At 46.9% G+C, this 18,513-nt stretch overlaps 1 protein-coding gene across 3 annotated transcripts in view; it reads right to left on the reverse strand.

Annotated features, from left to right (window-relative positions):
- LOC106596771 (receptor-type tyrosine-protein phosphatase mu) overlaps positions 1 to 18,513 on the reverse strand; it is a 548,750-nt gene that overhangs the window by 52,926 nt on the left and 477,311 nt on the right. For 2 of the 3 annotated variants that reach the window (XM_045714448.1, XM_045714446.1), the window contains 3 exons: positions 12,219 to 12,338; positions 11,185 to 11,339; positions 9,767 to 9,902 (listed from right to left, as the gene is read on the reverse strand). In XM_045714448.1, the coding sequence (XP_045570404.1) occupies positions 9,767 to 9,902; positions 11,185 to 11,339; positions 12,219 to 12,338 (411 nt within the window). The remainder of the gene's footprint in view (positions 1 to 9,766; positions 9,903 to 11,184; positions 11,340 to 12,218; positions 12,339 to 18,513) is intronic. The other variant, XM_045714447.1, reaches the window with a different exon arrangement.

The following is an 18,513-nucleotide window of genomic DNA, read 5'->3' on the forward strand; positions in this document are numbered from 1 at the left end:
ATACAGGGAGTACCAGATCAATGTGGAGCTATATACAGGGAGTACCAGATCAATGTGGAGCTATATACAGGAAGTACCAGATCAATGTGAAGCTATATACAGGGAGTACCAGATCAATGTGGAGCTATATACAGGGAGTACCAGTACCAGATCAATGTGGAGCTATATACAGGGAGTACCAGTACCAGATCAATGTGGAGCTATATACAGGGAGTACCAGTACCAGATCAATGTGGAGCTATATACAGGGAGTACCAGATCAATGTGGAGCTATATACAGGGAGTACCAGATCAATGTGGAGCTATATACAGGGAGTACCAGTACCAGATCAATGTGGAGCTATATACAGGGAGTACCAGATCAATGTTGAACTAAATATAGGGTGAGTAGAAAAATGTGTGTTAATGTGTATTTGTGTTGTGTCTGTATGTGTGTATGTGAATGTGTGTGGGTTTTGTCTGAGAGGACATTACAGCCTTATTCTAAAATTGATTAAATATTTTTTCCCTCATAAATATACACACAATACCCCATAATGACAAAGCGAAAACCGTTTTGATTTTTTTTTTTAGCAAATGTATTAAAAAAATGAACTGAAATACCTTATTTACATAAGTATTCAGACCCTTTGCTGTGAGACTCAAAATTGAGCTCAGGTACATTCTGTTTCCATTGATCATCCTTGAGATGTTTCTACAACTTGATTGAAGTCCACCTGTGGTAAATTCAATTGATTTAGCATGATTTGGAAAGGCACACACCTGTCTATATAAGGTCCCACAGTTGACAGTGATTGTCAGAGCAAAAAAACAAGCCATGAGGTCGAAGGAATTGTCCGTAGAGCTCTGAGACGGGATTGTGTCGAGGCACAGATCTGGGGAAGGGTACCAAAAACATTTCTGCAGCATTGAAGGCCCCCAAGAACACAGTGGCCTCCATCATTCTTAAATGGAAGAAGTTTGGAACCACCAAGCCGGCCAAACTGAACAATCGGGGGAAAAGGGCCTTGGTCAGGGAGGTGACCAAGAACCCGATGGTCACTCTGACAGAGCTCCAGAGTTCCTCTGTGGCGATGGGAGAACCTTCCACAAGGACAACCAACTCTGCAGCACTCCACCAATCAGGCCTTTATGGTAGAGTAGCCAGACGGAAGCCACTCCTCAGTAAAAGTCACATGACATGCCGCTGGAGTTTGCCAAAAGGCACCTAAAGGACTCTCAGACCATGACAAATAACATTCTTTGGTCTGATGAAACTAAGATTGAACTCTTTGGCCTGAATGCCAAGCGTCACATCTGGAGGAAACCTGGCACCATCCCTACGGTGAAGCATGGTGGTGGCAGCATCATGCTGTCGGGATGTTTTTCAGCAGCAGGGACTGGAAGACCAGTCAGGATCGAGGGAAAGATGAAGCAAAGTACAGAGAGAACCTTGATGAAAACCTGCTCCAGAGCGCTCAGGACTTCAAACTGGGGCGAAGGTTCACCTTCCAACAGGACAACAACCCTAAGCACACAGCCAAGACAACACAGGAGTCGCTTCGGGGCAAGTCTCTGAATGTCCTTGAGTGGCCCAGCCAGAGCCTGGACTCGAATCTCTGGAGAGACCTAAAAATAGTTGTGCAGTGCCGCTCCCCATCCAACCTGACAGAGTTTGAGAGGATCTGCAGAGAAGAATGGGAGAAACTCCCAAACACTGGTGTGCCGAGCTTGTACCCAAGAAGACTCGAGGCTGTAATCCCTGCCAAAGGTGCTTCAACTGAGTACTCCACTACAGCTCCGTAAATGTGGATGGGGGCATGCTCAGTCCCTCCGTTTCCTGTGGTCCACGATCAGCTCCTTTATCTTGCTGACGTTGAGGGAGAGGTTGTTAATCTGGCACCACACTGCCAGGTCACTGACCTCCTCCCTATAGGCTTGTCTCATTATCTTCTGTGATCAGGCCTACCACCGTCGTATCGTCAGCAAATCTTAATGATGGTGTTGGAGCCGTGCCTGGCCACGCAGTCGTGGGTAAACAGGGAGTACAGGAGGGGACACACCCCTGAGGGGCCCCCGTGTTGAGGATCAGCGTGGCAGATGTGTTGTTACCTACCCTTACCACCTGGGGGCGGCAGAAGGATGGGTTCAGTCCCAGAGTCCCTAGCTTGCTGATGAGCTTGGAGGGGACTATGGTGTAGAACGCTGAGCTGTAGTCAATGAACAGCATTCTCACATAGTTATTTCCCCCTCTTGGCCAGGTGGGAGAGGGCAGTGTGAAGTGCAATTGAGATTGCGTTGTCTGTGGATCTGTTGGGACGGTATGCGAATTGTAGTGGGTCCAGGGTGTCTGGGATGATGGGGTTGATGTGTCTCATGAGAGAGAGAGAGAGAGAGAGAGAGAGAGAGAGAGAGAGAGAGAGAGAGAGACAGAGAGAGAGACAGAGAGGAGACAGAGAGGAGACAGAGAGGAGACAGAGAGGAAACAGAGAGGATACAGAGAGGAGACAGAGAGAGAGAGAGAGAGAGAGAGAGAGAGAGAGAGAGAGAGAGAGAGAGAGAGAGAGAAGAAAACACCCAGTCTCTTTTCACAGCTGCTGAAGCTGGGCGGCAGGCAGGCTGGCAGAAGTTAGACAATAAGAGAATAATAAAATATTTTTACTGGCTTGTAAACGAGCAGGTTTAGCTCAACGATGAGGGTGGGTGATATCATCCAGGGAGAGCTCATGGCTGCTGCCAGCTTTATGCCAGGCTGGCATTGTGTAGCGTTGTGTAGCGTTGTGTTGCGTTGTGTTGCGTTAGGTTTGCTACTGAAGGACTGAACAGGGAGTCATCCATAGTGGAGCCGAATGCATCATTTCACCCTAATTCCTTTTAAATCACAGGCGTCATTGGATTTAACGGGCAAATGTTTCAGAGATGACGACGGGGACGATCTTGACTTCAGCAACTGGAGAACAAATGACTGACTGACAAACACTCCACCGGTTCACTGACCTTCACAGAGTGTGTGTGTGTGTGTGTGTGTGTGTGTGTGTGTGTGTGTGTGTGTGTGTGTGTGTGTGTGTGTGTGTGTGTGTGGGGGGGATTCGGGTGTGAGTGTATGTGTGGGGGGGGAGGATTCGTGTGTGTGTGTGTGTGTGTGTGTGTGTGGGGGGGATTCGGGTGTGTGTGTGTGTGTGGGGGAGGATTCGTGTGTGTGTGTGTGTGTGTGGGGGGGATTCGGGTGTGTGTAGGGGGGAGGATTCGGTGTGTGTGTGTGTGTGTGTGTGTGTGTGTGTGTGTGTGTGGGGGGAGGATTCGTGTGTGTGTGTGTGTGTGTGTGTGTGTGTGTGTGTGTGTGTGTGTGTGTGTGTGTGTGTGTGTGTGTGTGTGTGTGTGTGTGGAGGATTCGGGTGTGGGGTGTGTGTGTGTGTGTCTGTGTGTGTGTGTCTGTGTGTGTGTGTGTGTGTGGAGGATTCGGTGTGTGTGTGTGTGTGTGGGGGGAGGATTTGTGTGTGTGTGTGTGTCTGTGTGTGTGTGTGTGTGTGTGTGTGTGGAGGATTCGGTGTGGGGTGTGTGTGTGTGTGTGTGTGTCTGTGTGTGTGTCTGTGTGTGTGTGTGTGTGTGTGTGTGTGTGTCTGTGTGTGTGTGTCTGTGTGTGTGTGTGGAGGATTCGGTGTGTGTGTGTGTGTGTGTGTGGGGGGAGGATTCGTGTGTGTGTGTGTGTGTGTGTGTGTGTGTGTGTGTGTGTGGAGGATTCGGTGTGTGTGTGTGTGTGTGTGTGGGGGGGAGGATTCGTGTGTGTGTGTGTGTGTCTGTGTGTGTGTGTGTGTGTGTGTGTGTGTGTGTGTGTGTGTGTGTGTGTGTGTGTGTGTGTGTGGAGGATTCGGGTGTGGGGTGTGTGTGTGTGTGTGTGTGTGTGTGTGTGTGTGTGTGTGTGGAGGATTCGGTGTGTGTGTGTGTGTGTGTGTGTGTGTGGGGGGGAGGATTCGTGTGTGTGTGTGTGTGTGTGTGTGTGTGTGTGTGTGTGTGTGTGTGTGTGTGTGTGGAGGATTCGGGTGTGGGGTGTGTGTGTGTGTGTGTGTGTGTGTGTGTGTGTGTGTGTGTGTGGCGGATTCGGGTGTGGGGTGTGTGTGTGTGTGTGTGTGTGTGTGTGTGTGTGTGTGTTTGTCCCTCGCAGGTGTATTAGTTCTTTGACACGGTTTCTAACCCTGAGGCCACCCGTTACCTTTTCAGATTCGCTGTTCTGGGTCCGGTTTCCCCACAGCGATGGAAACTTAGACTTCTGAGTCTTTTTTTAATTTTATTAACGATGCCTCTTTCCTACAACGGCCCCGAAGATGTAACGTGTTTTCCCAGAACACCACACTGAGACAAGGTTCACTCAGTGTGTCGTTGAGGCGTAGTGTTGATACTGACAGGATGGAAAGAAAAGCGATCGCTGCTCTCAGATCAGCTTTCACAGTTCAAAATCTGACCTTTTAACATTTAGAATTATTTCACATAAACTGACAATGGATCAGCTCCTAGAGAGATATTACCAATCACGGCTGCAAATATTGAGGTGGCTTATTCTAATGCTTATGCCCTATAATAATGTACTAAATCACAGATTTGGCACATCATTGATCACATGTTGGGGTGCCAGGTAGCCTAGTAGTTAGAGCGTTGAGCCAGTAACTGAAAGGTTGCTGGATCGAATCCCTGAGCTGACGAGGGGAAAAAAAATTATAATCTGTCGTTCTGCCCCCTGAACAAGGAAGTTAACCCGCTGTTCCCTGGTAGGCCGTCATAGTAAAATAAGAATTTGTTCTTAAACTGACTTGCCTAGTTAAATAAATAAGAACATGTTAGCTTACACATCATGAAATACACTGAGCGCACAAAACATTAGGAACATCTTCGTAAAAATATTTGAGTTGCACCACCTTTCGCCCTCAGAACAGCCTCAATTCATCCGGACATGGACTCTACAAGGTGTCGAAAGCGTTCCACAGGGATGCTGACCCCATGTTGACCTCAATGCTTCCCACCCTTGTGTGCCACATTTCCTGGTTTTCCTTTTGTGTGCTGGACCATTCTTGATACACACGGGAAAACTGTTGAGCGTGAAGAAAAAAAAAAATAACAGCAGCGTTGCAGTTCTTGACAAACTCAAACTGGTGTGCCAACTACCAAAGGCACTTAAATCTTTGGTCTTGCCCATTCACCCTCTGAATGGCACACATACACAATCCATGTCTCAAGGCATAAAAATCCTTCACCTACACTGATTGAAGGGGATGGAAGGGGAATCATAGCTTTCACTTGGCTTCACCTGGTCAGTCTAAGTCAAAGAAAGAGACAAAATAGAACTGAAATGATTGAACATGAAATGTATTTCGATATGATTGATATAGGCCTATAGCCTGTTATTTACATTTTTATTGCAGTCTTCTCAGTTTTCATTTTAAGTGTCTTTTTATCCGTCCCTTTGTTTGTAACATCTGCAAAGACATTGGCAACTTTGTATTTGTAGTCAACTCTGTTCTGAAGTTTTCAAGGGGTCACAGAGAGACAGATAAACATCTTGATTCTGTGTTTAGCAGAGATCTTGTGTGTATAATGTGACGCGGGAGGGCGGAAAAAAGCATCTTACGACACACTTAGCTGTTCTAGAGTGTTCTGAGGCAGGCGATAGAATACAACCATTTTACCGGTTAGTCATTTAGCAGACACTTTTATCCAGCGCGACTTACAGCAGTGAGCGCGTACATTTTCTGGTCCCCCCCGTGGTAGTCGAACCCACAACCCTGGCTTTACCAGTGCCATGCTCTACCAGCTGAACTACCAGTGCCATGCTCTACCAGCTGAACTACCAGTGTCATGCTCTACCAGCTGAACTACCAGTGCCATGCTCTACCAGCTGAACTACCAGTGTCATGCTCTACCAGCTGAACTACCAGTGTCATGCTCTACCAGCTGAACTACCAGTGCCATGCTCTACCAGCTGAACTACCAGTGTCATGCTCTACCAGCTGAACTGCCAGTGCCATGCTCTACCAGCTGAACTGCCAGTGCCATGCTCTACCAGCTGAACTACCAGTGCCATGCTCTACCAGCTGAACTGCCAGTGCCATGCTCTACCAGCTGAACTACCAGTGCCATGCTCTACCAGCTGAACTACCAGTGTCATGCTCTACCAGCTGAACTACCAGTGCCATGCTCTACCAGCTGAACTACCAGTGCCATGCTCTACCAGCTGAACTACCAGTGCCATGCTCTACCAGCTGAACTACCAGTGCCATGCTCTACCAGCTGAACTGCCAGTGCCATGCTCTACCAGCTGAACTACCAGTGCCATGCTCTACCAGCTGAACTACCAGTGCCATGCTCTACCAGCTGAACTGCCAGTGTCATGCTCTACCAGCTGAACTACCAGTGCCATGCTCTACCAGCTGAACTGCCAGTGCCATGCTCTACCAGCTGAACTACCAGTGCCATGCTCTACCAGCTGAACTACCAGTGCCATGCTCTACCAGCTGAACTGCCAGTGTCATGCTCTACCAGCTGAACTACCAGTGCCATGCTCTACCAGCTGAACTACCAGTGCCATGCTCTACCAGCTGAACTGCCAGTGTCATGCTCTACCAGCTGAACTACCAGTGCCATGCTCTACCAGCTGAACTGCCAGTGTCATGCTCTACCAGCTGAACTACCAGTGCCATGCTCTACCAGCTGAACTGCCAGTGTCATGCTCTACCAGCTGAACTACCAGTGCCATGCTCTACCAGCTGAACTGCCAGTGTCATGCTCTACCAGCTGAACTACCAGTGCCATGCTCTACCAGCTGAACTACCAGTGCCATGCTCTACCAGCTGAACTACCAGTGCCATGCTCTACCAGCTGAACTACCAGTGCCATGCTCTACCAGCTGAACTACCAGTGCCATGCTCTACCAGCTGAACTACCAGTGCCATGCTCTACCAGCTGAACTACCAGTGCCATGCTCTACCAGCTGAACTGCCAGTGCCATGCTCTACCAGCTGAACTACCAGTGTCATGCTCTACCAGCTGAACTACCAGTGTCATGCTCTACCAGCTGAACTACCAGTGCCATGCTCTACCAGCTGAACTACCAGTGCCATGCTCTACCAGCTGAACTACCAGTGCCATGCTCTACCAGCTGAACTACCAGTGTCATGCTCTACCAGCTGAACTACCAGTGCCATGCTCTACCAGCTGAACTACCAGTGCCATGCTCTACCAGCTGAACTGCCAGTGCCATGCTCTACCAGCTGAACTGCCAGTGCCATGCTCTACCAGCTGAACTACCAGTGCCATGCTCTACCAGCTGAACTACCAGTGCCATGCTCTACCAGCTGAACTACCAGTGCCATGCTCTACCAGCTGAACTGCCAGTGCCATGCTCTACCAGCTGAACTACCAGTGCCATGCTCTACCAGCTGAACTGCCAGTGCCATGCTCTACCAGCTGAACTACCAGTGCCATGCTCTACCAGCTGAACTACCAGTGCCATGCTCTACCAGCTGAACTGCCAGTGCCATGCTCTACCAGCTGAACTACCAGTGTCATGCTCTACCAGCTGAACTACCAGTGCCATGCTCTACCAGCTGAACTACCAGTGCCATGCTCTACCAGCTGAACTACCAGTGTCATGCTCTACCAGCTGAACTACCAGTGTCATGCTCTACCAGCTGAACTACCAGTGCCATGCTCTACCAGCTGAACTACCAGTGCCATGCTCTACCAGCTGAACTGCCAGTGCCATGCTCTACCAGCTGAACTACCAGTGCCATGCTCTACCAGCTGAACTACCAGTGCCATGCTCTACCAGCTGAACTGCCAGTGCCATGCTCTACCAGCTGAACTACCAGTGCCATGCTCTACCAGCTGAACTGCCAGTGCCATGCTCTACCAGCTGAACTGCCAGTGCCATGCTCTACCAGCTGAACTACCAGTGCCATGCTCTACCAGCTGAACTACCAGCAGATGTGTGCAATAAATAATTTGTTTTGTTGTTGTTGTTGTTGTTTTTGACATTTTAGTGCAACTGAGCTTCAGTTAAAGTTTAAATGCCTGTCTTAGAATCATTAGTGATGTTTAGTCACCATGTCTACGGAACCGTAAAGGTCAAAAGGTCAGAATAGAACACTCAGGCTAACTAACGAGGTTCTAAACACCAATAGAACCCTGCTGTTCCTTAACCAATGACATCATCGCGTGTCGTGTCATTGACCTTAGAATGTCACAGGGATTGGTACAAAAGTGACAGCGGGAATGTTCATCTCAAAAATGTCACTTCACAACTGGTTTACATCAAGCCTGAAGCCATGGCTGTCTACTTGGCTGGCTGTCTACTTGGCTGGCTGGCTGGGTGGGTGGGTGGCTGGGTGGCTGGCTGCCTGGGTGGCTGGCTGGCTGGGTGGCTGGCTGGCTGGCTGGCTGGCTGGCTGGCTGGCTGGGTGGCTGGCTGGCTGGGTGGCTGGCTGGGTGGCTGGCTGGCTGGCTGGCTGGGTGGCTGGTTGGCTGGCTGGCTGGCTGGCTGTCTACCTGGCTGGCTGGCTGGCTGGCTGGCTGGCTGGCTGGCTGGCTGGGTGGCTGGCTGGGTGGGTGGCTGGCTGGCTGGCTGGGTGGCTGGCTGGGTGGAAGGCTGGGTGGCTGGCTGGGTGGAAGGCTGGAGGGGGGTGGATGGTGTGGGGTTGAGTGATCTGGATTAGAGTGAGCTTGTTATGCCCTCCTCAGTGTCTTTAAGGGGAACAGGAGATAGTATTTGTTGTTGAGAGCGTTAGCCTCAATGTAATGCCAATTTTTGTTTTTGGTTTAAAATCAGTGTTGATGTTTTGATGAATTTCTATCCTCTGAACACATGTCGGTAGTGGATGAGGTGAGTTTCCCCCATTCCTATTGCAGCGATTGAGGGGGAAGAGCTGGGCTGGGGATTGAACCAGGGACTTAGTTATCACAGGTGCCATAACAGACTGGGCCTCTTGACACTGATAATCGTACATCTACCTACATAGTCCAGAGAGGCTGAAACACCTTGAAAACCTGAGACACCACTATAGAAATCCATTATTATGATGATTATGTAGAACATGGTGTGTCCTACAGCAGTACTGTACCTCTGTCTGTCTGTCTGTCTGTCTGTCTGTCTGTCTGTCTGTCTGTCTGTCTGTCTGTCTGTCTGTCTGTCTGTCTGTCTGTCTGTCTGTCTGTCTGTCTGTCAGTACTGTACCTCTGTCAGTACTGTAACTCTGTCTGTCTGTCTGTACTGTACCTCTGTACTGTCTGTCTGTCTGTCTGTCTGTCTGTCTGTCTGTCTGTCTGTCTGTCTGTCTGTCTGTCTGTCTGTCTGTCAGTACTGTACCTCTGTCAGTACTGTACCTCTGTCTGTCTGTCTGTACTGTACCTCTGTACTGTACCTCTGTCTGTCTGTCTGTCTGTCTGTCTGTCTGTCTGTCTGTCTCGTCTGTCTGTCTGTCTGTCTGTCTGTCTGTCTGTCTGTCTGTACTGTACCTCTGTCTGTCTGTCTGTCTGTCTGTCTGTCTGTCTGTCTGTCTGTCTGTCTGTCTGTCTGTCTGTCTGTCTGTCTGTCTGTCTGTCTGTCTGTCTGTCTGTCTGTCAGTACTGTACCTCTGTCAGTACTGTACCTCTGTCTGTCTGTCTGTACTGTACCTCTGTACTGTACCTCTGTCTGTCTGTCTGTCTGTCTGTCTGTCTGTCTGTCTGTCTGTCTGTCTGTCTGTCTGTCTGTCTGTCTGTCTGTCTGTCTGTCTGTCTGTCTGTCTGTACTGTACTGTACCTCTGTCTGCACCATGTTGACTCTCCTGGAGCGTAGCTCTCTGACACAGTTATAGATGTCCACCACGCCCTCTCTCTCTGCCATGTCCAGCATGATGTCAATCACTATGAAACAGCCCGTTCGGCCCGCCCCCGCACTAGAGAGGGAGAGAGAAAGGGAGAGAGAAAGGGAGGGAGAGAGAGAGAGAGAGGGAGAGAGTGTGGTAGGAGGGATGGAGAGAGTGAGTGATGGTAAGCGAGAGAGAGGAAGAGAGAGAGCGAACGAGCAGGGGAAAAGAGATAGGAGGGAGGGAGAGAGAAAGAGAGAAAGGTAGATGCCTGGCTTGAGGTAAAATCTCATTGACATCAATGCATGGTTTTATATGAAAGTTAAAAACCCATCTCCAGTTAGGATTGGGCCCAGAGAAGGAGCAGAAACATTGAGAGAGAAAGACAGAGATACGACAGAGAGGAGACAGAGAGAAGACAGAGAAGAGACAGAGAGAAGACAGAGAGGAGACAGAGATACGACAGAGAGGAGACAGAGAGAAGACAGAGAGGAGACAGAGAGGAGACGGAGAGGAGACGGAGAGGGAGACAGAGATACGACAGAGAGGAGACAGAGAGGAGACAGAGATACGACAAGACAGAAGACATAGAGAAGACAGAGAGGAGACAGAGACAAGACAGAGACAAGACAGAGAGGAGACAGAGAGGAGAAAGAGAGAAGACAGAGACAAGACAGAGAGGAGAGAGAGAGGAGACAGAGAGGAGACAGAGAGAAGACAGAGAGGAGACAGAGAGAAGACAGAGACAAGACAGAGGCAAGACAGAGAGGAGACAGAGAGGAGAAAGAGAGAAGACAGAGAGGAGACAGAGAGGAGAGAGAGAGGAGACAGAGAGGAGACAGAGAGAAGACAGAGACAAGACAGAGAGGAGAGAGAGAGGAGACAGAGAGGAGACAGAGAGAAGACAGAGAGGAGACAGAGAGAAGACAGAGACAAGACAGAGGCAAGACAGAGAGGAGACAGAGAGGAGACAGAGAGAAGACAGAGACAAGACAGAGAGGAGAGAGAGAGGAGACAGAGAGGAGACAGAGAGAAGACAGAGAGAAGACAGAGAGAAGACAGAGAGAAGACAGAGACAAGACAGAGGCAAGACAGAGAGGAGACAGAGAGGAGAAAGAGAGAAGACAGAGAGGAGACAGAGAGGAGAGAGAGAGGAGACAGAGAGGAGACAGAGAGAAGACAGAGACAAGACAGAGAGGAGACAGAGACAAGACAGAAGACAGAGAGGAGACAGAGAGGAGACAGAGAGGAGACAGAGAGAAGACAGAGAGAAGACAGAGACAAGACAGAAGACAGAGAGGAGACAGAGACAAGACAGAGACAAGACAGAGAGGAGACAGAGAGAAGACAGAGTCCCTCCAGACATTCCCACCTGCAGTGGATCACCATGGGTCCAGCGATGGTGAGTGTCTTGGCCTTCACCCTACGTACGAAGCCCAGGAGACCAGTAGCGTGGTAGGGCACCCCGTGGTCCGGCCACCCTGTGAAGTGGAACTGACGGATCTCCCGAATCTCATGTGCTCCTCTCTGGAGGACGGAGGAAAAACACTCAGTCAACTACACACAGAATTACACAGGACTTCAATCAACTTCTGTTTTCCCTTTAGAGAACTGGCGCTGTGCAACCCTGCTGCATGTGTTTTTATCAGCGTCAGTATCGTCGACCCAGCTCTCTCTCTCGATTGGATCTTCTGTTAATACGGCCTGCGTCCCTCTACTCCTGTGTGTTCGACAGGATACCGTTGTCCACACAGAGAGGCAGTGTGGATATGGGAACAGAGCTGTATTCTACATAGTAACGGCAGTGTGGATATGGGAACAGAGCTGTATTCTACATAGTAATGGCAGTGTGGATATGGGAACAGAGCTGTATTCTACATAGTAACGGCAGTGTGGATATGGGAACAGAGCTGTATTCTACATAGTAACGGCAGTGTGGATATGGGAACAGAGCTGTATTCTACATAGTAATGGCAGTGTGGATATGGGAACAGAGCTGTATTCTACATAGTAATGGCAGTGTGGATATGGGAACAGAGCTGTATTCTACATAGTAATGGCAGTGTGGATATGGGAACAGAGCTGTATTCTACATAGTAACGGCAGTGTGGATATGGGAACAGAGCTGTATTCTACATAGTAATGGCAGTGTGGATATGGGAACAGAGCTGTATTCTACATAGTAATGGCAGTGTGGATATGGGAACAGAGCTGTATTCTACATAGTAATGGCAGTGTGGATATGGGAACAGAGCTGTATTCTACATAGTAACGGCAGTGTGGATATGGGAACAGAGCTGTATTCTACATAGTAACGGCAGTGTGGATATGGGAACAGAGCTGTATTCTACATAGTAACGGCAGTGTGGATATGGGAACAGAGCTGTATTCTGTAGCCAGTCTCACCTTCTCGACAGCGAAGGTCCGTATGACGTACTCTGACAGTAGCTGAGTCTCTATGAGCGTCACCTTGATGTCTCTGTAGATCTCTGTGTCGTCCGGCCAGTACTTACAGCACTTCACCTGCTTGACAGAAACACACCACGGTAACGTAACACAACAGCATGGTAACGTAACACAACACCATGGTAACGTAACACAACACCACGGTAACGTAACACAACACCATGGTAACGTAACACAACACCACGGTAACGTAACACAACACCATGGTAACGTAACACAACACCACGGTAACGTAACACAACACCATGGTAACATAACACAACACCATGGTAACATAACACAACACCACGGTAACATAACACCATGGTAACATAACACAACACCATGGTAACGTAACACAACACCACGGTAACATAACACACAACACCATGGTAACATAACACAACACCATGGTAACATAACACACAACACCATGGTAACATAACACACAACACCATGGTAACATGACACACAACACCACGGTAACATAACACAACACCACGGTAACGTAACACAACACCATGGTAACGTAACACAACACCATGGTAACGTAACACAACACCATGGTAACGTAACACAACACCATGGTAACATAACACACAACACCATGGTAACGTAACACAACACCACGGTAACATAACACAACACCACGGTAACGTAACACAACACCATGGTAACGTAACACAACACCATGGTAACATAACACACAACACCATGGTAACGTAACACAACACCACGGTAATATAACACACAACACCACGGTAACATAACACACAACACCATGGTAACGTAACACAACACCACGGTAATATAACACACAACACCATGGTAACGTAACACAACACCACGGTAACATAACACACAACACCATGGTAACATAACACACAACACCATGGTAACATAACACACAACACCATGGTAACATGACACACAACACCATGGTAACATGACACACAACACCATGGTAACATAACACAACACCACAGTAACATAACACACAACACCACGGTAACATAACACACAACACCATGGTAACATAACACACAACACCATGGTAACATCACACAACACCATGGTAACGTAACACACAACACCATGGTAACATAACACACAACACCATGGTAACATAACACAACACCATGGTAACATAACACACAACACCATGGTAACGTAACACAACACCATGGTAATGTAACACAACACCACGGTAACATAACACACCGGTAACATAACACAACACCATGGTAACGTAACACAACACCATGGTAACGTAACACAACACCACGGTAACGTAACACACAACACCACGGTAACATAACACACAACACCATGGTAACATAACACACAACACCATGGTAACATAACACACAACACCATGGTAACATAACACACAACACCATGGTAACATAACACACAACACCATGGTAACATAACACAACACCACGGTAACATAACACACAACACCACGGTAACATAACACACAACACCACGGTAACATAACACAACACCATGGTAACGTCACACAACACCATGGTAACATAACACACAACACCACGGTAACATAACACACAACACCATGGTAACATAACACAACACCATGGTAACATAACACACAACACCACGGTAACATAACACACAACACCATGGTAACATAACACAACACCATGGTAACATAACACACAACACCATGGTAATAAAACACAACGTGTATCAGATGCTTCAGTTACTGTATGTAACCAGCCAGGTGGTTCAGTTACTGTATGTAACCAGCCAGGTGGTTCAGTTACTGTATGTAACCAGCCAGGTGGTTCAGTTACTGTATGTAACCAGCCAGGTGGTTCAGTTACTGTATGTAACCAGCCAGGTGGTTCAGTTACTGTATGTAACCAGCCAGGTGCTTCAGTTACTGTATGTAACCAGCCAGGTGGTTCAGTTACTGTATGTAACCAGCCAGGTGGTTCAGTTATTGTATGTAACCAGCCAGGTGGTTCAGTTACTGTATGTAACCAGCCAGGTGGTTCAGTTACTGTATGTAACCAGCCACACTCTGATCTGTTTCACCTGTCTTTGTGCTTGTCACCACCCCCCTCCAGGTGTCGCCCATCTTCTCCATTATCCCCTGTGTATTTATACCTGTGTTCGGCCTTCCCTGTAGCTCAGTTGGTAGAGCATGGTGTTTGCAACGCCAGGGTTGTGGGTTCGATTCCCACGGGGGGCCAGCACAGAAAATAATGTATGAAATGTATGCATTCACTACTGTAAGTCGCTCTGGATAAGAGTGTCTGCTAAATGACTAAAATGTAAATGTAAATGTTCTCTGTTTGTCTGTTGCCAGTTTGTTTTATTTCGTCAAGCCTACCAGCGTGCTTCCCTCTGTTCCTGTCTCTCTATTGTTCCTGTTCTCTAGTTTTCCCAGTTTGACCTTTTCTGCCTATCCTGACCCTGAGCCTCTCTGCCATCCTGTACCTTTGCCCCACGTATCTGGATTACTGACCTCTGCCTATCCTGACCCTGAGCCTGCCTGCCGTCCAGTACCTTTGCCCCACCTATCTGGATAATTGGCCCCTCCTTGACGTGTCGTTTGCCTGCCCCTGTTGGATTATTAAACTGTTGTTAATTCGACGTTGTCTGCATCCGGGTCTTACCTTGAAACGTGATATGTGACCAGTCAGGTGGTTCAGTTAACAAGCAAGTCTTAAGTTTGTCTAAAGTGGACAAACTTCAGCCAGTACAATGAATGAAAGGTCTAGACCATGGTCACATCACACAAGTGATATCTCACATTTTCTTCTCTTCAAATTCCATTTCTACACATCCCTCTCAAGTTAAAATGAGGTTCAGTCCATATTACTTTGGGTCTACGGTCTAAGAGTAGCTGCAAATGGAAATCAGATTTATGGACAGGCCAGCTAATTCTCACATCATCGTTTTTTTCATTCACACATCGACAGCAAATATCACTAGAGGAGGAAAGATACTCTTAGAACTCCAACCTGAGACTGTTTAAACAACATGACAGTAAAGAACTGCAACCTGAGACTGTTTAAACAACATGACAGTAAAGAACTGCAACCTGAGACTGTTTAAACAACATGACAGTAAAGAACTGCAACCTGAGACTGTTTAAACAACATGACAGTAAAGAACTGCAACCTGAGACTGTTTAAACAACATGACAGTAAAGAACTCCAACCTGAGACTGTTTAAACAACATGACAGTAAAGAACTGCAACCTGAGACTGTTTAAACAACATGACAGTAAAGAACTGCAACCTGAGACTGTTTAAACAACATGACAGTAAAGAACTGCAACCTGAGACTGTTTAAACAACATGACAGTAAAGAACTGCAACCTGAGACTGTTTAAACAACATGACAGTAAAGAACTGCAACCTGAGACTGTTTAAACAACATGACAGTAAAGAACTGCAACCTGAGACTGTTTAAACAACATGACAGTAAAGAACTGCAACCTGAGACTGTTTAAACAACATGACAGTAAAGAACTGCAACCTGAGACTGTTTAAACAACATGACAGTAAAGAACTGCAACCTGAGACTGTTTAAACAACATGGGTTTCCATGGCCGAGCAGATAAACACAAGCCTCAGATCACCATGCGCAATGCCAAGCGTTAGCTGGAATGGTGTAGAGCTCGCCACCATTGGACACTGGAGAAGTGGAAACGCGTTCTCTGGAGTGATGAATCACGCTTCACCACCTGGCAGCCTGACGGAAGAATCTGGGTTTGGCGGACACTAGGAGAACGCTACCTGCGAGGATCTACTTCCAGAGATACATCAGGGAATGTAACGTACTCTGTTTCACGGAATCATGGACTCTCCGGATATACTGTCCCCATCCATTCAGCCAGTTGGGTTCTCAGTACATCACGCAGACAGGAATAAAGAACTCTTCGGGAAGAAGAAAGGCGGTGATGTATTTTTTCATGATTAACTACTCATGGTGTGATTGTGATAACATACAGAAACTCAAGTCCTTTTGTTCACCCAACCTAGAATACCTCACAATCAAATGCCCGACAGTATTACCTCCCAAGAGAATTCTCTTCGGTTATAGTCACAGCTGTGCATATTCCCCCTCAAGCCGATACCACAACGGCACCCAAGGAACATCACTGGACTTTGTGCAAACTGGAAACCGCATATCCTGAGGCCGCATTTATTGTAGCTGGGGACTTTAACAAAGCAAATATACGTACCCTACAAGGGTACGTGCTCAGTGAACTTAGTCACTGTCACTAGCCAGATACCACCCCTGCACCTTAGAGGCTGCAGCACCATGTACATAGACATGGAATCACTTGTCACTTTAATCATGGAACACTGGCCACTTTAATAATGGAACACTGGTCCCTTTAATAATGGAACACTGGTCACTTTAATAATGGAACACTGGTCACTTTAATAATGGAACACTGGTCACTTTAATAATGGAACACTGGTCACTTTAATAATGGAACACTGGTCACTTTAATAATGGAACACTGGTCACTTTAATAATGGAACACTGGTCACTTTAATAATGGAACACTGGTCACTTTAATAATGGAACACTGGTCACTTTAATAATGGAACACTGGTCCCTTTAATAATGGAACACTGGCCACTTTAATAATGGAACACTGGTCCCTTTAATAATGGAACACTGGTCACTTTAACAATGGAACACTGGTCACTTTAATAATGGAACACTGGTCCCTTTAATAATGGAACACTGGTCCCTTTAATAATGGAACACTGGTCCCTTTAATAATGGAACACTGGTCCCTTTAATAATGGAACACTGGTCCCTTTAATAATGGAACACTGGTCACTTTAAATGCTGTTTACATACTGTTTTACTCATTTCATATGTATATACTGTATTCTAGTCAAGTCCATCCTATTCAACTATTGCAGTATATATACAATTCTATCATTCATATTCTTCAGATATACTACATATTATATCCACATACTTGTTCATTATGTTTATAACATCTATACATTCCATTACGTATATATATTTATACTCCGGACTCCGACATCCTAATATTTATCTATTTCTTAATTCCATTCTTTTACTTTTGAATTTGTGGTTATTGTTATGAATTGTTAGAAATTACTGCACTGTTGGAGCTAGGAACACAAGCGTTTCACTACATCTGCAATAACATCTGCTAAACATGTGTATGTCACCAATAAATTGTTATTTAGAGGTGGAATAATGGTCTGGGGCTGTTTTTCATGGTTCGGGCCCCTTAGTTCCAGTGAAGGGAAATCTTAACGCTACAGCATACAATGACATTCTAGAAGATTCTGTGCTTCCAACTTTGTGGCAACAGTTTGGGTAAGGCCCTTTCCTGTTTCAGCATGACAAAGCACCCGTGCACAAAGTGAGGTCCATACAGAAATGGTTTGTCAATATCGGTGTGGAAGAACTTGACTGGCCTGAACAGAGCCCTGACCTCAACCCCATCGAACACCTTTGGGATGGATTGGAACGCCGACTGCGAGCCAGGCCTAATCACCCAACATCAGTCCCCGACCACACTAATGCTCTTGTGGCTGAATGGGAGCAAATCTCTGCAGCAATGTTCCAACATTTTGTGGAAAGCCTTCCCTGAAGAGTGGAGGCTGTTATAGCAGCAAAGGGGGGACCAACTCCATATTAATGCCCATGATTTTGGAATGAGATGTTCGACAAGCATGTGTCCACATATTTTTGGTCATGTAGTATTTATCAAGTATTTTCAATCCCATTTCCTGATTATATGATCCACCTTTATGTCTCTCATAATGGGATAAAAAATTACAACTTTTGTAAATTAACACCATTTTGCAAAGATAATGGAAATGCAATAAAGATAATAACGACATCTAATAATCATGTTTACGGTAGATGTCACTGTAGAGAGCTATATGAACCCCACTGGAAGGACCAATCAGACTCACACACACACACACACACACACACACACACACACACACACACACACACACACACACACACACACACACACACACACACACACACACACACACACACACACACACACACACACACACACACACACACACACTCGGTATCAACATTACCTGTCGTTCCACTACACTCTTCACATCGTTAGATGAGCAGAAAGAGGGATGAAACAGAACCATGGGGGTATTATTTTAGAATGGTAATTTTGATGAGGAATAAATGCGACACCCACAAAACACAGAAAAAAAAACCGCAGCAAACCAGATTTAAT

The sequence above is a fragment of the Salmo salar genome, chromosome ssa03, assembly GCF_905237065.1.
Source record: "Salmo salar chromosome ssa03, Ssal_v3.1, whole genome shotgun sequence".
NCBI lineage: Eukaryota > Metazoa > Chordata > Actinopteri > Salmoniformes > Salmonidae > Salmo > Salmo salar.